The following is a 15,526-nucleotide window of genomic DNA, read 5'->3' as shown; positions in this document are numbered from 1 at the left end:
TTTTAAATATCATTATTTTTTATTTCTTTCATTTTTTTGCGTTTGCTTTTAGAAATTTACTTGGACATTTTTAATTGGAATGTTTGGGGTTTATGTTAATTTTGAAAATGTTTGAAGACATTTTGGGGTCCTTTTATGGGATACTTTAAAATTATGTTTAAGGGAATTTTTGTGGATTTTTGGAAAAGACATTTCTTAGAAATTCCTGTCCAAAGACAAGGTGGATGTTTAAACTTATAGGTCCTACTCATCCCAAAGAAGTGAGAGAAAAAGGCATTCCAAACAAAAGCTCAGGAAATGATTTTTGGATAGCTGATAGAGACAAAATAATTCTAAATCTCTCTTTAAGGTTGAAATATGTTTTGAAAAGAAAGAGAAATAAATGAATCAATGACACATTCTCTCTGGTAGATGCATATTGATTCCCCTTTTAGACAGATCTGGGCCTATAGCAACAGTTTAACTCATCTGGTGCATGTCTGTACACAGCAAAACATCACTGATGTGTAATATTACAAATAAGCAATCATGCATAACAATATTTACGGTTGTTTGTGTTATGAGAAACTGTCTTGCATGTTATCTCTTGCACACATCTGACAGAAATCTACAAAAGAAATTTAACATTTAAAGCCTACTGTTTTAGCATGGGACTCAAAGTGATTGATGTGACTTGCAATGGATCATTTCTGAAGTCAAAATGCCATTTTTTATAGTGTTTCTGGGGGATTATTTTTCCATGTAAGACTTAAAAGAGCTACAAGTCATTACACAAAAGACACGTGGCTCAAGTGTTGAGTATCACTGGTCTAGATAAAATCAGTGAGCAAATTGATAACGCTATAGAGACAGCAAATAAATGGAGATTTTCCAAAACTGAACTGAACTTTGCAAACTGCTCTGTTGATACAAAGATATGCAGATAAAGCTGAAACAGTGGATCATACGATTTCAACAAAGCTCAATTCATTTGTGGAGGAACTTGTCCTTGTTTTAAATGAACGCGTCTTGTTTTCATGCTCGGTCACATGTTACTCCCTTTAGTGGATGTGTAAAAATTAGCAAGGTCAAAATAAATAAAACCTGAAAAGCCTCTTTTGAAAGCGTAACAACACGTCTTTCTGAATGAATCAGTGCACTGAAATGTGTGTTTGCAATAATAGACTGGTACAGAAATCCATTGTTTAAGCCATTATTGAGTATTGTGCAACAACTATCAAGATAAATAGATTGTAAGGATCCACTTTGACCATGCAAGTCTAAAATGTGCACGGCTTAAATGTTGTTGTGAAGTAAAGAAGGCCAAGAGGATGCATCCATTAATTGTACTCAACTTTCTTGTATTATACTGGTCTTTTTTCTTAAGACCCTGATATAACTATTTTTTTTTTTTTTTTTATAACAACACTGCTTTCTCCATCATGAGGGTTAATTTAAATCATTTAATTGAAATCTATTAAGGTAACTTGTTTTGATAAGGAAAACAATGACATAACAACATAAATATGTCAAGATTTTGAGAAAATCACCTGAAATAACACATTAGTTTAGGGAAAACACGGCAATGTGGATGTACGTCTCCTCAAGAATCATATAAAAAAGCATGCAAAAATTATGTATTAGACATCTACACTGCTTTGTAGTTCTAGTGCTAATCTGTAAGTTAAGCATCCGAACAAAATATGTGTTCTGTTATATAGAGGCAGATTCATTCTTGCAGTGGAGCAGGAGGAAGACTGAAGATTTTAATACATGTTGAAATTATTAGTATCCCATATCATCTGCTTACAGTGGGTACAGGATAGTCACATTCCAAAACGTCTCGGCAGAGGGCCCTCTAATTTTAGCAGGGGGAAGGTATCCATACTGGGAGAAAGCATGGGAAGTCACATGACAAGCTTGGTTTTGAGCCAGCTAGAGAGACACTTGGGTCACCTCTGAAGTACTCGTTCATTTTAGAATAGGAGGCCTGCATACAGACATGCTAAGGTCTGGTAAATACACAGCAATTCAGTTATAAACAGTGAGTGGCAGAAACTCAATGCGCTGTCACAGTCCTTGACCTTTTTTTATAACTTTGTGGAGAAGGTCAGCGAAGGTCAGTCATTTTTTACCATGTAATGTTTCGTTTTTATTCAATGCACAGAGAGATGCATTCATATGTGGTTACTACAGTCAGACAGTGGACAAGAAAACTTACATAATCCTCTGACTTTCTTCAGCAACCTTTGAACTTCTGCTATGTAAAGTAAACCTCACAGACACAGAGCAACCTCACTCTCATGCTCTCAAATGACACCTTGTAAAAACCCAAGGTCAGAGCTCTAATGTAGTCCTTGTCCAGACCTCATTATGCTGGCCTCTTCTATTATGTTTGAAACCAGAAGAAAGTGGATCACTTAATGACTGCTCATAACATGATGCCACACTCCACAGCATGAAAGGGATTAAATGTTTCATATCAATAGCCTGTTTCTCAGCTGTGGCTCTGATCAGGCTTTAATCTACATATGAGGGTGTTATTACTGCTGCCTCAGTGCTGCTGCTGCGTTTCTTCTTTGTCTACAGCAGTGGATACACATTATAATTTGCTTGTAGGAGTTGGGGATATAATTTGATGCCATAAAAAGCAATTTCCCTGTGTCCTCAGACTTGACTGGCACGGTGAAAAAAAAAAAACATTGTCTTTGGCCTTATGTAATGTATCAGCACCATCTGCTGGACTCTTAAAAGACAGACAGTGTGTTAGTGAGCCCACAGGGACATCTGCTGGAGAGTTTGTAACACTAGCATATCATTCAAAAATCCTAAAAGTCTCCGTGAGGAGTTTTTAAGACAATTCTGATATAACTATTGGTACGTATGTGTAGCAGCACACTGTGGGATCAGCTTCTTTTTTGTGGTCTCCATAAAAAATATGAATATGAATAAATATGAATATGGCAAAATACAATGTGTTGTCAAATAACTATAAGTGCAGGAACAATTAACAAAAATATAAATACACCCCTCTGTTCACATGAAACACAGAAATCAATACAAACAAAGCTCACAAAAGCTCTGAAGAACATTTTAGGCATGGATCTACTCTTCAACTTTTCAAAGCTTTAGACTAAACAAACATCCTAAAATATCATAAATAAATATACAAGGGCATGAAATAAAAATAAATCAAATACAGCCCATTCTTTAACTCCAAAACAAGCATAAAACACATGTTGCATTGTATATATTGGAAAAAATAACTAAAGCTTGGGATAAACCGTGATCACTTCTCATGAAAAAGTGAATATTCTTTTGTTTGTCTATAAATATGTCACATTTGTCAGGAGCCTGCCTACAGATTTTGCCAGGCCCCTGATAATCCCAGAGAAAGGGCCCTCTCCAGTTGTGATTTATTGATAGTATCAAAATGTGTGTGATGATCAGTAGCATTGATGCTCGTCTCGTCATCACTTTTCATCACTTGTGTGTGATTTTTCTTCTTGTTTGTGCCTTTTTTGACCCTCTTGTGCCACTTTTTAGTCTAATTTTGACTACTTTCATTCCTGTTTTTGCCAGTTAAAACCAATTGTTGTCACTTTCTGCCTTTTTGTGCCACTTTTGACCCACTTTTCTGCCCCTTTTTGATCCAGTTTCACTACCTTTTCTGCCCATTCCAACCAATTTTAATTCTGTTTTGAGAAAAGGGGGTTACATTTTAAAGCAGACTACAGCTTAAACATGTGTTGCTTTGATAGGAGTGGTATTATTCAGGTAAAAGAAATAAAATGTGGTCCTCACAGCTTTACAATGGACCATGATTTTGCTGACCACCATGGGCCCCCCATTTGACCCAGCCATATATATATATATATATATATATATGAACCTTAATATTCAGGGAATTAGTATTTTATTTTAACCTATGACGTATTTTATCTTTCATCTTGTGACTACTTACTGTTTTGTACCTCTTGTTTTTGTACTGTATTCGTATGCACTTTGAGCTGTATATAAAGCATGAGAAGAAACATTAAATAAGTAATTCTGTATTATATCAGTGTATCAAAACAGAGGAAAACTGATTTCTCCTAAAAGAGTTGAAATCAGAGTCACAGATATTGCTAAGCAGATTTTTAAGAATCACAAAGAACGAGCCATGTAACTATTTTTCTTAAAGTACATTTTTATTTGAAGATCTTATACAGTGACTTTTCCCATGTTTTTTTGTTTTGTTTTGTTTTTTTTTTGCATTTTTTCTAGTGTGTTTCATGACTTTGTAAAGCCTGTAAAAGAGGTTTTTAAAGTCAGTTACAGGTTTAAATAAAGGTAAAATTGAATTCAAAATATTGTTATTGTTGTTGTTGTTATTATTATTATTATTATTATTATTATTATTATTATTATTATTATTACTCGTGTGAGGAAAAAAAAATCAAAAGCTCACCAACGAGAGCAGCCAATAGGATTCCTCGACAGATGACGGTAGGCGGTACTTCCTGGTGTAAGCTTGTGCGTTATGAACCCTTACCGACATGTAATCTGTCATTTTAAAGCAGAGCAATTTGCTTGACATTGCCGTGATTACGAAGGAGCGACCATATTGAAACAGAAATTCTGTAGTCGAACTTCAGCAGAGAAACCATTTGAGTTTACGGGGTGGAGAGAAGATGCAGACCTTGACAGCCCTTAAGTCGTTTGTTTTCAGCTACCCTAAAACTGTTGCTCTGGTCACAGTTACAGGTAAATCATTATGTAGTCACTTCATTCATTGTTCTGAGAGTGAATGTTGAGTAAAACGCAGAGGACAGATCTTTTAACCTCTTTGAGCGGTCACTTGCCTGTATGTTAAACATTAACTACCTGCTGCTGCTGGTAATTAACAATCAGACTTTTCAGGTCAAGCTCCGTGATCAAACTTGTTCAGGTTGTCCTCCACTAATTTTAAGAATGTTTCTACATTCAAGCCAAAAACAAAGCAGAATTAAAGAGGCTTGTTCCTCTGTTTAGCCTATTTTTTCAGCATCGTGACTGTTGCATTAATAAACAACACTGACAGGAGTTAATGTTAATGTTAGCACTGCTAGCATATCAAAGAAAGCTTTATCATACAAGAATACAAATACTATCTACACCACATGCTCATACTTGTTGCTAATGAAATGGTAAGGAATTAAAGAAGCAATGGGGTCTTAAAAATATTGAAAGAGTCTTTGAAAGGGCCGATAAAGTGTTAAAATTGATGTCAGATTTTTTATATCCTGGTGTTGGTATTTATTTTCTTCTATAATACAATTTTAAAACACATTATATTGCCAAAAGTATTTGCTCAATTGCCTTGACTGGCATATGAACTTAAGTGACATCCCATTCTTAATCCATAGGGTTTAATATGAAGTCGGTCCACCCTTTGCAGCTATAACAGCTTCAACTCTTCTTGGATAGCTTTCCACAAGGTAAAGCAGTGTGTTTAGGGGAATTTTTGACCATTCTTCCAGAAGCGCATTTGTGAGGTCACACACTGATGTTGAACGAGAAGGCCTGGCTCTCAGTCTCCGCTCTAATTCATCCCAAAGGTGTTCTATCGAGTTGAGGTCAGGACTCTGTGCAGGCCAGCCAAGTTCATCCACACCAAACTCTCTCATTGATGTCTTTATGGACCTTGCTTTGTGCACTGGTGCACAGTCAAGTTGGAACAGGAAGAGGTCATCCCCAAACTGTTTGGAATTGTCCAAAATCTCTTGGTATGCTGAAGCATTCAGAGTTCCTTTCACTGGTACTAAGGGGCCAAGCCCAGCTCCTGAAAAACAACCCCACACCATAATCCCCCCTCTACCAGACTTGACCTTTGGCACAATGCAGTCAGACAAGTACCGTTCTCCTGGCAACCGCCAAACCCAGACTCGTCCATCAGATTGCCAGATGGAGAAGCGCGATTCGTCACTCCAGAGAACACATCCCCACTACTCTAGAGTCCAGTGGCAGCGTGCTTTACACCACTGCATCCCACGCTTTGCATTACACTTGGTGATGTATGGCTTGGATGCAGCTGCTCAGCCATGGAAACCCATTCCATGAAGCTCTCTATGCACTGTTCTTGAGCTAATCTGAAGGCCACATGAAGTTTGGAGGTCTGTAGTGATTGACTCTGAAGAAAGTTGGTGACTTCTACGTACTATGCACCTCAGCATCCGCTGACCCCCGTCATTTTACCTGGCCTACCACTTTGTGGCCATGGAAGTGATTGGATGGGTGAGTGAATACTTTTGGCAATATAGTTTATTTTCAAATAGGCTACCCTTCACTTTTTATTTTTTAAATTCAAATTCGATATTTAAAAACAACTCAAGAGACTGTAGGAACTTGGATTGGAAACTGGAGAGATGCTGGTTTACTTCCTTAAAACCCAGGTTTCCATTTAGCAAGTCCATCCTGCGCTCACTCTCTTTTGTGTGCAGCCCATCACTCTTACATCTCTCCATAAAAGCCTGCCCATAGGGTGTGCTTGTATTTCAGCTTGTGTGCATAGTATAACTTAACAAAAGAGTGAAAAGTTAAAAAGCACATTAATAAAATATATTTTCTCCTACAGTTTCAATGATGATTAAACAAAATTGATCATAAAAAAGTTCTTGAAAGATATACACAAAAATATCATCATTACCAGCAGTATAACATTGCTTTCCATTACGCCAGAACCAAAAAGCATTTAACATTTGCTAATAGCTTGACAAATTTCCTAACCGCAGTCATAGACAGCTACAAAATGTAAAGCCACAGCTTTTTTAGATTTCTTTGAACGCTGGAGAGGTATCGTAGACAGAAGAGAATATTTTATTGTAACTGTTGGGGTGTTTTTACAGGGGTGGGGCTTTTTGGAGTAAAGAAATGGATGGCAGGTGGCGTTTGTCACAGCAAAGCCAGACTAGATGGAAAAACCGTCTTGATCACTGGAGGCAACACTGGGATTGGCAAAGAAACTGCTGTTGACTTGGCTCGACGAGGTCTGTGATCTGTCTTACTTTTATTTCTTTTTCTATTGTTCTTTTTGTCTTTAAGCATTTAAGTTCATCTGAATGTGTTGTAGGAGCTCGGGTCATTCTGGCCTGTCGAGATATGGACCGCGCTAATAAGGCTGCTGAGGACGTGAAGAAGAGCAGTGGGAGTGACAATGTTGTTGTCAAAAAGTTGGACTTGGCATCTTTGCAGTCAGTGAGGCAGTTAGCAAAAGATGTTGTGGCAAGTGAAGAGAGGCTGGATGTTCTCATCAACAATGCAGGTCAGAAAAGAAACCCCCTCTGAGCCCTTTTACTGATGCACATCGTATTCCAGTAGCCATGACACAGGTGTGAGGTGTTAGATAAACTATTTTTTTTTCTAACTCACAGGTGTTATGGCCTGTCCAAAATGGCAGACAGAGGATGGCTTTGAAATGCAATTTGGTGTGAACCACCTGGGCCACTTCCTGTTGACACACTGCCTGTTGGATCTCCTGAAGAAGTCGGCTCCAAGCCGCATCGTCAATGTCTCCAGTTTAGCTCATGAAAAAGGTGCAAATTCTCGCTTTTACTTCTTCTTTTAGAGAGTAGACTGAGATTTTTGTCAGGAATGTTGTCCTTTCAATTTCTTTCATTATGTAATACAGAGTATGTGGATTAAGAACATTGCTCTTACTCAACAGGTAAAATCTTCTTTGATGATATACACTCGGAGAAAAATTACCACCCTTGGAAAAGCTATTCACAAAGTAAACTAGCTAATGTTCTCTTTACAAGAGAGCTGGCCAACAGGCTACAAGGTATTTAAACCATACATCACTCAGTTGATATCTCTCCTTCTACCGAGTTTGAAATATCCACTTAGAATGTGTAAATAGGTGAAATTTATTTTTTTCTCTCCTATCTTTTTGCAGGCACTGGGGTTACAGCATACAGCCTTCACCCTGGAGTAATCCGGACTGAGCTCGGGCGACACTTCTGGCCCTCTGTGCCTCTGTGGAGGAGAGCTTTGTACAAACCAATCATGTTTCTCGTGAAGTCTCCAACACAGGGGGCTCAGACCACCATTTACTGCGCTGTGGAGGAGAGCCTGCAGAATCAAAGTGGACTCTACTACAGGTCAGTCAATGTAAATGAGTAAAGGGTGTGATTTTTTTGCATATTTTTCACATTTAAATGTTTCATATCATCAAATACATTTTAATATGTGACAAAGATAATGTGAGTAAAACAACAATGCAGTTTTTAAATGATGATTACATTTATTAAAGGAATAAAAAGCCATCCAAACCTCCATGGCCTTATGTGAAAAAACTAATTACCCCCTCTTGGGAAATCATGAATTAACTGTAATAAACCACATTTTTTGGAAAGCTGAGTTTAACTTCTCTAGCTACACCATGCCTGATTACTGCCAGACCTGTTGAATCAATAAATCACTTAAATAGAACCCGAATAACAAAGTGAGGTAGGAAAAGAGATCTAAAAAAATCAACATATCATGCCACAATATAAAGAAATTCAGGACCAGATGTGCAGAAAGAATTACAAAACCATGTCTAAGGCTCTGGGACTCCAGCGAACCATGGTGAGAGCCATTATCCACAAATAGAGAAAACAGTGGTGAACCATCTAAAGAGTGACCAGGCGGCCAAAATTACTTGCATCGACTCATCCAGGAGGTCCCAAAAAAAACCCAAAAAACAACATCTAAATACCTGCAGACCTCACGTGACTCATTTAAAGTTAGTGTTCATGATTCAACAATAAGAAAAAGACTGGGCAAAAATGGCATCCATGTTAGAGTTCTAAGGCTAAAACCACTGCTTACCGAAAAGAGCACAAAAGCGTGTCTCATATTTGCCAAAAAAAACATCTTGATGATCCCCAAGACTCAGAAAATCCTGAAGGAGAATGTCCAGCCATCAGTTCCTGGTCTCAAGCTTGAGCGCACTTTGTTATGCAGCAGGACAGTTATCTGAAACACACCAGCAAGTCAACGTCTGAATGGCATTTTTTAAAAAATGAAGATTTTGGAGTGGACCAGTCAAAGTCCAGATTTAAATCTGATTTAGATGCTGTGACATGGCCATGCTTGAAAACCCTTTTAATGTAGCAGAATTAAAACAATCCTGCAAAGAAGAGTGGGCCAAAACAGCAATTTGAAAGACTCATTGACAGTAATCTCAAATGCTTAATTGTAGTTGTTGCTGCCAAGGGTGGCTCAACCAGTTATTAGGCTTAGGCTTTTCCCAATTGGACCACATAGGTTTTGATGGGTTTTTTTTCTTAATAATATGAATCATCATTTGCTCAGGTTATCTTTGTCTAACACAATTTTTTTTGATGATCTGAATAATTTAAGTATGACAAATAAAGAAAAAAAGAAATCAGGAAGGGGTTACTTATTTTTTCACAGCACTGCACACGGGGATTTTCATGTGGGTGTGTGTACGAATTCCATGGCTTTTTATAAAGGTACCTAACCAGGAAAGTCTCCTAGAGATTAAGGTTCTCAATTACAAGAGAACCCTAGACAGCATCAAGAGGGCACTCAAGGAACTGCAGATTTGTAACTTTTATGCATTTTCAACATCAAAGTCTGGCAACTTAATCATAAGGCCAACCAGCGACCCACAGACAAATATGTTTTTGGTTATGTAATGATTTATTTGTCTCAACTTAACTTTATGACATCCTGCACCCTTGTAATACATTATGTATTGCTACAATGAGGCAGACCAGCTACTTTGCCTCATGTGTATTTATTTGATTGCTTGGTTTCATAATGCAGCCACTAAATTAGTTGTTGATAGCTGACTTGGTTGCATTTGAATGAAGATAAACTTAAGAACCCCCCTATGAAAATTTCATTTTTTAAGTATTTCCCAAGTGGTATTAAACAGAGCAAGGAATTTTTAATATAGCTTTTCCAAGCATCCTAGTTTTATTGTAGATGGTTACATTATTTTACTTTACATGCAGAGACTGAGGGCGCACTCACACTAGGCCATGCATACCTTGCCTGGACCTGTTTCAGCCTATTTCAAATTGCTCCAAAGTACCTGTTGTATTGTTTTGAATATCTCACATAATGTTGAAACACAATATCCAAGAGATTAAAATAGAAGACCCCTGCTAATCTCTTTCGCCCCCTTCTCTACAGCATGTTCCTGTTTGAAATTTAGAGGTTGGGTTATACATGCTATCCACTAGGGGGCAGCAGAGAATGTTGGTTCACAGTGTATCACCTATGGCAGTGTTTCCCAACCATTTTTTCCCTGGACCCCACCCCCACCCCAAAATCAGCATAGAATTTTTCACTGATTAAACCCAAAAAAGGCCTATGCATGCTTCTCCTATCAAAAGACTACATAAACTACTTAATAACTGCTTTATTATGGTTTTGGTCAATATTTGCTAATCTAATTTTGGCAGCCTCAGAGCAGATAAAGCCTCACACCCCCTTAAGATCTTTGGTGCCCTCCCTGGGGGGTCCTGGACCCCAGGTTGGGAACCAATGACATATGGTGCCAAAATTAATGTCATTTTGGGCATAAAAGCACTGTGAATCTTTTCAAGATGTAATGAAGTTAAGGAAGAATGTGATTGGCTGGTATATACTATCTAACAAAATGACAGTTCATTAAATTTCCACAAAGCAGAGGTCACATGGACCCATTAAGTCAGAGGGGACTGATCTGCTTACTAGAGACATATGATCCTGCTGTCTATAAAGCCAAAGGAGAAAGCTGTAGTTCTTTTTACAGCAGTGAATTATTTGAAAATTTACCAAAATGCATTTTGTGTTTTGTTAGATGTATTCCTCATTTTATCTTGAACTTTTTCATGCTCACATCATCTCAGCAGGAAGGAACTACATCATGTGTTTAACACCCAATTCTGCTCTGATTATAGCGACTGCGCCCCGAAAACAGCGGCCCCTCAGGGTCGTGATGATGAAGCTGCCAAGAAGCTGTGGGATCTGAGTGCCTCTATGGTTGGTCTGTCATAATCACAGCGACATCAGTGAAGATGACGATGATCGTAAACGCCATCATCACATCGGCCAGCAAAGTGGCCTGAGGAAGGACTGCTGCTCTGTCTAATGAGCATCTGCGTGCTTACTATCAGCTGAGCTCCTGCTAAATATGACCAATGAGTAAACAAACAGAAATTCACAAGTGATAGACATTTATTCAGAAACACCAAACTACTTGCAAAAATACTATGGTTCAATAATGTCTTTTCTTAAACAGGAGTTTCACAGGCAAGTTACATGGAAGCTGTATGATCCTCAGATTTGATTGCCATTAGCGTGGAATTACATTTTAATTGAAGAATTTCACTGATATCTGAACTGAACTGGGATTCATATGTGGCTCAGTGTTCATCAAATTAATTTTTGAGAAGGATGTGCTTTTGAAAGTTTCTTTAACACTGTAAAAAAAAAACATTTTCCCCTTTTGGGCAATAAAGTGCTGTTAAATATAGCCCATGACATTACTTGTTTCTTAAGGCATATTTCTATCCATTCACATCATGTGGTTTCATTTTGCGTCATGTGAGACCAACATTATTGAAATAAAACACATTTTGGTTACATCATCATAGATTACAAATGCTCTTAATACATTAAATGTATTCATCCATTCTTTTTAGGTTTCCTTTCATAAAGGCACTTTATACAGATTTGCTACAAACAGTCAAATATCATCGTACTAAAAGCTACATCTTAGACAAGTGCATCACATTTTTCTTTTCTCAAAGAAAATCCATTAATGGTGCTAGTTACATATGCACAGAGTGCACCCTGGTGACCTGCTGGCTACAAATGGACCCTGTTTGTTCCTTACACATTACATGATCAAGTAAAAGAGCTAGTTCTGAGGAATAGTACCATGTCTTGGCAATTACATTCAAAACTGTAATACATAAACAGCAAATTTTAAATTGTGTTAATCTTTATGGTTGGGTGAAACAGGGAGGAAACCTATCTATATTGCTCGTATTCAATATCTCTATATATTTTTATATCTTATAAATAATACATTATTCAACATCTAGATGGCCATGAGTCTACACAGCAGAATCTATAGATGTACATCCTGACAATTCATGGTGTTAACAACTCCCCTCCCACAACATGTGCTTCATAAACATCTCTGCTGACTAATGAGCCAGCTCTTCAAAATCAGAGAGCTGCTTCATCTGCTCCACTTGCATAGAGTGCCTTCTGACGAGTTTCTTTTTGGACTTGAGGCCGCCTCTCTTTGGTGTGTTAGGTGCTACTGGAGCTATGGATCTTAAACCTGTGGCCATGGGTGAGGAGGGCTTGCTACTTGCACCTATGTCTGGAATAGGAGGGTTGGGGTTGACATTAAGAGGGGGAAGGTGTCCTGGCCTGGTGTGGGAGATGTGGTCCAGTAGCAATGTGCCAGATCCTCTCCTCTCCAGGAGGCCAGGGGCTCGTCTGTGTGCTGTGCTGGGAGAGGATGGGCTGGCATTGCTGTCGAGAGATTCTCTGGAGCTGGTCAGCAATGCCAGCGGAGATGTGTTGAGTTTCCGTCGCTCCACTGGTACCTTAGGAGAGTCTAACATGGCAGAATCTGAATAGAGCTGTGAGTCTGAGTCATAGTGATCTTTCCCAAGGCATCTTCTGTGCATTGTGTCTTTGAGAGTGAGGAGGCCACTGCTGCAGCTGCTGCTGCTCTCCTGCTCTGTGGGCACAGTGCTGCGCCGTGCCAGTGGCTGGTGCTGACACAGAGATCTCTCATATGATGCTTTGGATGTGAGAGGAACTGATAGTGAGGTCTTCATTTTGCTGCCTTGTTCACCCACCAGTGGAAAGAAGCTGTCCCTCCCGTCCACACTGCTCTGTCGAGATAATGCTGACCTTTTGCTCAGGGAGAGTCCGTTGACCCCTGCAACAACATCCTCATCTGAGCTGGCTTTCCTGCTCTCCTCATGGGCAGCGGCTGCAGCCAGGACTGATGGAGCAATAAGACCCCAAGGCTCCGACTGCAGCCTCTTCAGCTGAGGCAGACGGGCCCGTTTTGGGTTTGCAGGCCGCTGTGTTGGGGATGTGGGCCCATTGGCGAACTTTGAAGCTGAGGTGGATGTTTTCAGCTTTGCCTGGAAACTGAAGACTGTGTTTGGTTGCTCTTGCTCTTGAGATGCAGAAACTTCAATGTCAGACGGAGAGGTACAATATGCTGGTGTGGACTTATCATCCAGCTCTGGTGATGGGGGCACATTTAGGTATTGTTTGGTGGTTTTAGTGCCAGATGGTGACTTGTCTGTGGTAATAATAATGACCTCCTTTCCTTTAGCTTTGCACGCATCCAGTAGTAGTTTTAGTGTCTCCTTGTCATCTGCATTGATGGCATAGACAAGAGCGGAGGCCCCGCTCCTGTCCTCCAGACTGGGATCAGCACCGTTGCTTAGCAGATGATCCACCACCTCATGTCCAGCCTTTTGGATGCAGGCGTGCATCAGAGATGTCCTGCCTGCTTTGTCCTGAATGTTGGGGTCAGCCTGGTTTTCCAGCAGATATTTCACCAGCTTTGACTTGCTCACACTCTGCTGGTCACTGTGTGTGGACATGCAGGCAACCATAAGGGGTGTCTCCCCGCGTTCATTGCTCTCGTTGATATATGCGCCTCCTTCCAACAGGAGCCTGGTGAGTCTCAAGCGTCTGAGCCACACTGCCTTCAGGAGCGAGTTTCCATCTGTTCGCAGCTCCATTATGTCTGCCATCCTCCAACCAATCACAGATCTCCTCAGTGTTGCACCTACAGCTCACTGCCCTTTGAACAAACAATTGAAGTATATGAGATTTCATATCACAATCGTAATAGCTAGAGTCCTCCAACTGTGCCTGTTATACTTTCTAAACCATCTCCACCAGCAGGTGGCAAACTATTACAACATTTAAGAAGCTTAGATTGACTGTGAGACTTCAAATCAAACCTTTATTTGAATACTGAAATAAAGGCTCAGTGTAATAATCATATTATCAGGAGAGGAAACTGATTATAATTATGACATAAAGTAATGTCCACGCAGGAGGACAGCGTGGCAACAGTGCCTCATGTATTCTCAAACACTTGTGGATGATCACGTGGCTAATCAAACATCAAAATAAAAGTTTATCTCTGACAAGACAACAGCTAATTCTTATGTCTGTTCTTCATGTCATTTTAAATGGTGACGAAGAACCACGACCAAAGGCATGCGCCAGCCTAAATGTGCGCAAAAGCAGCCCGGTTTATCTGTCGTAATAAAAATAAACCCTTCAGATAATCGACGTGTTTTATGAGGATGTAATGTAACACTACACATTTGTGAAAAAAGGCGGCACGAGGCGCGAGAGCCGCTGTCCATGGTTCCTTTGAAAACTTGGCGACAGAAACGCGCTCCGTTGTAAATAACTGGGCTGCTCGTTCCCGTTAAATCACGCATTTTAGAAGTGAAGACTGTATTTTAAATAATCTACACAGCTGCTCGTATATGTGATAAAACTGGCAAATAAATTTGCGAGCCTGACTTGCAGAATCAGCGCAGGGGGGAATCACATTTTTTCGTTATCACAATTGTTATTTGTCAAAAATGTCTGCAACTCGTGTGGCGTCTTACCTTGTGAGATGAGAGGTTTTCCATATTCTCAAAGTAGCCTGCTAAGTGCCTTGTAATGAAATATGGAAGAAACCGTGAGAAATTAAATAGTTTGCAGCAGTTTCCCGCAGTTTCCCTTATTTTTCAGCCTTGACTGTTCCCATCGATGCGTTTAAGAGTCGGTGACAGGGTGCCGCTCCTCTCTGCCACCATATCACATGAGCTGTGTGGCTTTTGTTATGTAGGCACACTACATCAGTCCAATGGGGAGTATTCCTTTCACTGCGCACTCAAGGATCACAACCTGGAGACGCTGCAGATTATAAATAACTTACTTTCTTGCTTGTTGAATGAAACGTGTATTCTCTTGACGTCAGAGTCGACAGAAATAAACTGCGTCTGATGAAAACCTCTGTTCTGGTCTTCATTCAAATGAAGGGCATAAACACTACGAGGGTTTATTTTTTTTCAGGATTTTTTTTCGCATGTGTATTTTATTTAAGAAAGTCTGTGTAAGAACGATGACTTGAGTGGAGCAGAGAAGAATAATGTGCTTTGGTTGGCCAGTGGAAATCAGGGAGTAACAGCATGGCTTTTAACGCAGCTTTTTTTCCTTTAATTTGTAAACAAGTGCCACACATGCAAGGGACCATAATGCATCATTCTGCCATCAAAAGAATGGTTACATGTGGTAACATTAAAACACCAATTAAGGATGAATGCTGTAAAAAATGGAGTTAGTTAGGTTTAGTTTAGTAGGAATACCAATATGGAGTTGCACACACACACACACACACACACATATATATATATATATATATATATATATATATATATATATATGCACAATTAAAGATGCCAAACTCATAGCAGCTATCACAGCTTTACAGCCTAATAGGGACATTTCTATTTTTAGGTTGCTATGAGAC

General features: G+C 39.4%; 2 protein-coding genes across 3 annotated transcripts; one reads left to right on the top strand and one right to left on the bottom strand.

Moving 5' to 3' along the window:
- The first annotated feature begins 4,486 nt into the window (after positions 1-4,486).
- Positions 4,487-11,473, top strand: LOC121515322 (retinol dehydrogenase 11-like). The gene is made up of 7 exons (XM_041796026.1): positions 4,487-4,725; positions 6,846-6,986; positions 7,070-7,261; positions 7,371-7,532; positions 7,664-7,780; positions 7,895-8,099; positions 10,899-11,473. Exons 1-7 carry the CDS (start codon positions 4,653-4,655, stop codon positions 10,993-10,995), a joined length of 987 nt encoding a protein of 328 aa, XP_041651960.1. The 5' UTR covers positions 4,487-4,652; the 3' UTR covers positions 10,996-11,473.
- Positions 11,474-11,601: 128 nt separating this feature from the next.
- On the bottom strand, positions 11,602-14,878 carry ankrd34c (ankyrin repeat domain 34C). 2 transcript variants are annotated; one of them, XM_041796023.1, is made up of 2 exons: positions 14,619-14,878; positions 11,602-13,789 (listed from the first exon to the last, which is right to left on the bottom strand). In XM_041796023.1, the coding sequence occupies exon 2, from the start codon at positions 13,737-13,739 to the stop codon at positions 12,153-12,155; it is 1,587 nt and encodes a 528-aa protein (XP_041651957.1). In that variant the 5' UTR covers positions 13,740-13,789; positions 14,619-14,878; the 3' UTR covers positions 11,602-12,152. The 2 variants fall into 2 exon arrangements, with proteins under 2 accessions (XP_041651957.1, XP_041651959.1); XM_041796025.1 differs by having other exon boundaries at positions 11,602-13,784.
- Positions 14,879-15,526: the final 648 nt, after the last annotated feature.

This window comes from Cheilinus undulatus, linkage group 9 (assembly GCF_018320785.1).
Source record: "Cheilinus undulatus linkage group 9, ASM1832078v1, whole genome shotgun sequence".
NCBI classification, from domain to species: Eukaryota; Metazoa; Chordata; class Actinopteri; order Labriformes; family Labridae; genus Cheilinus; species Cheilinus undulatus.
Note: the sequence above shows the minus strand (reverse complement) of the source record. Positions and strands in the feature narration are given on the sequence as shown.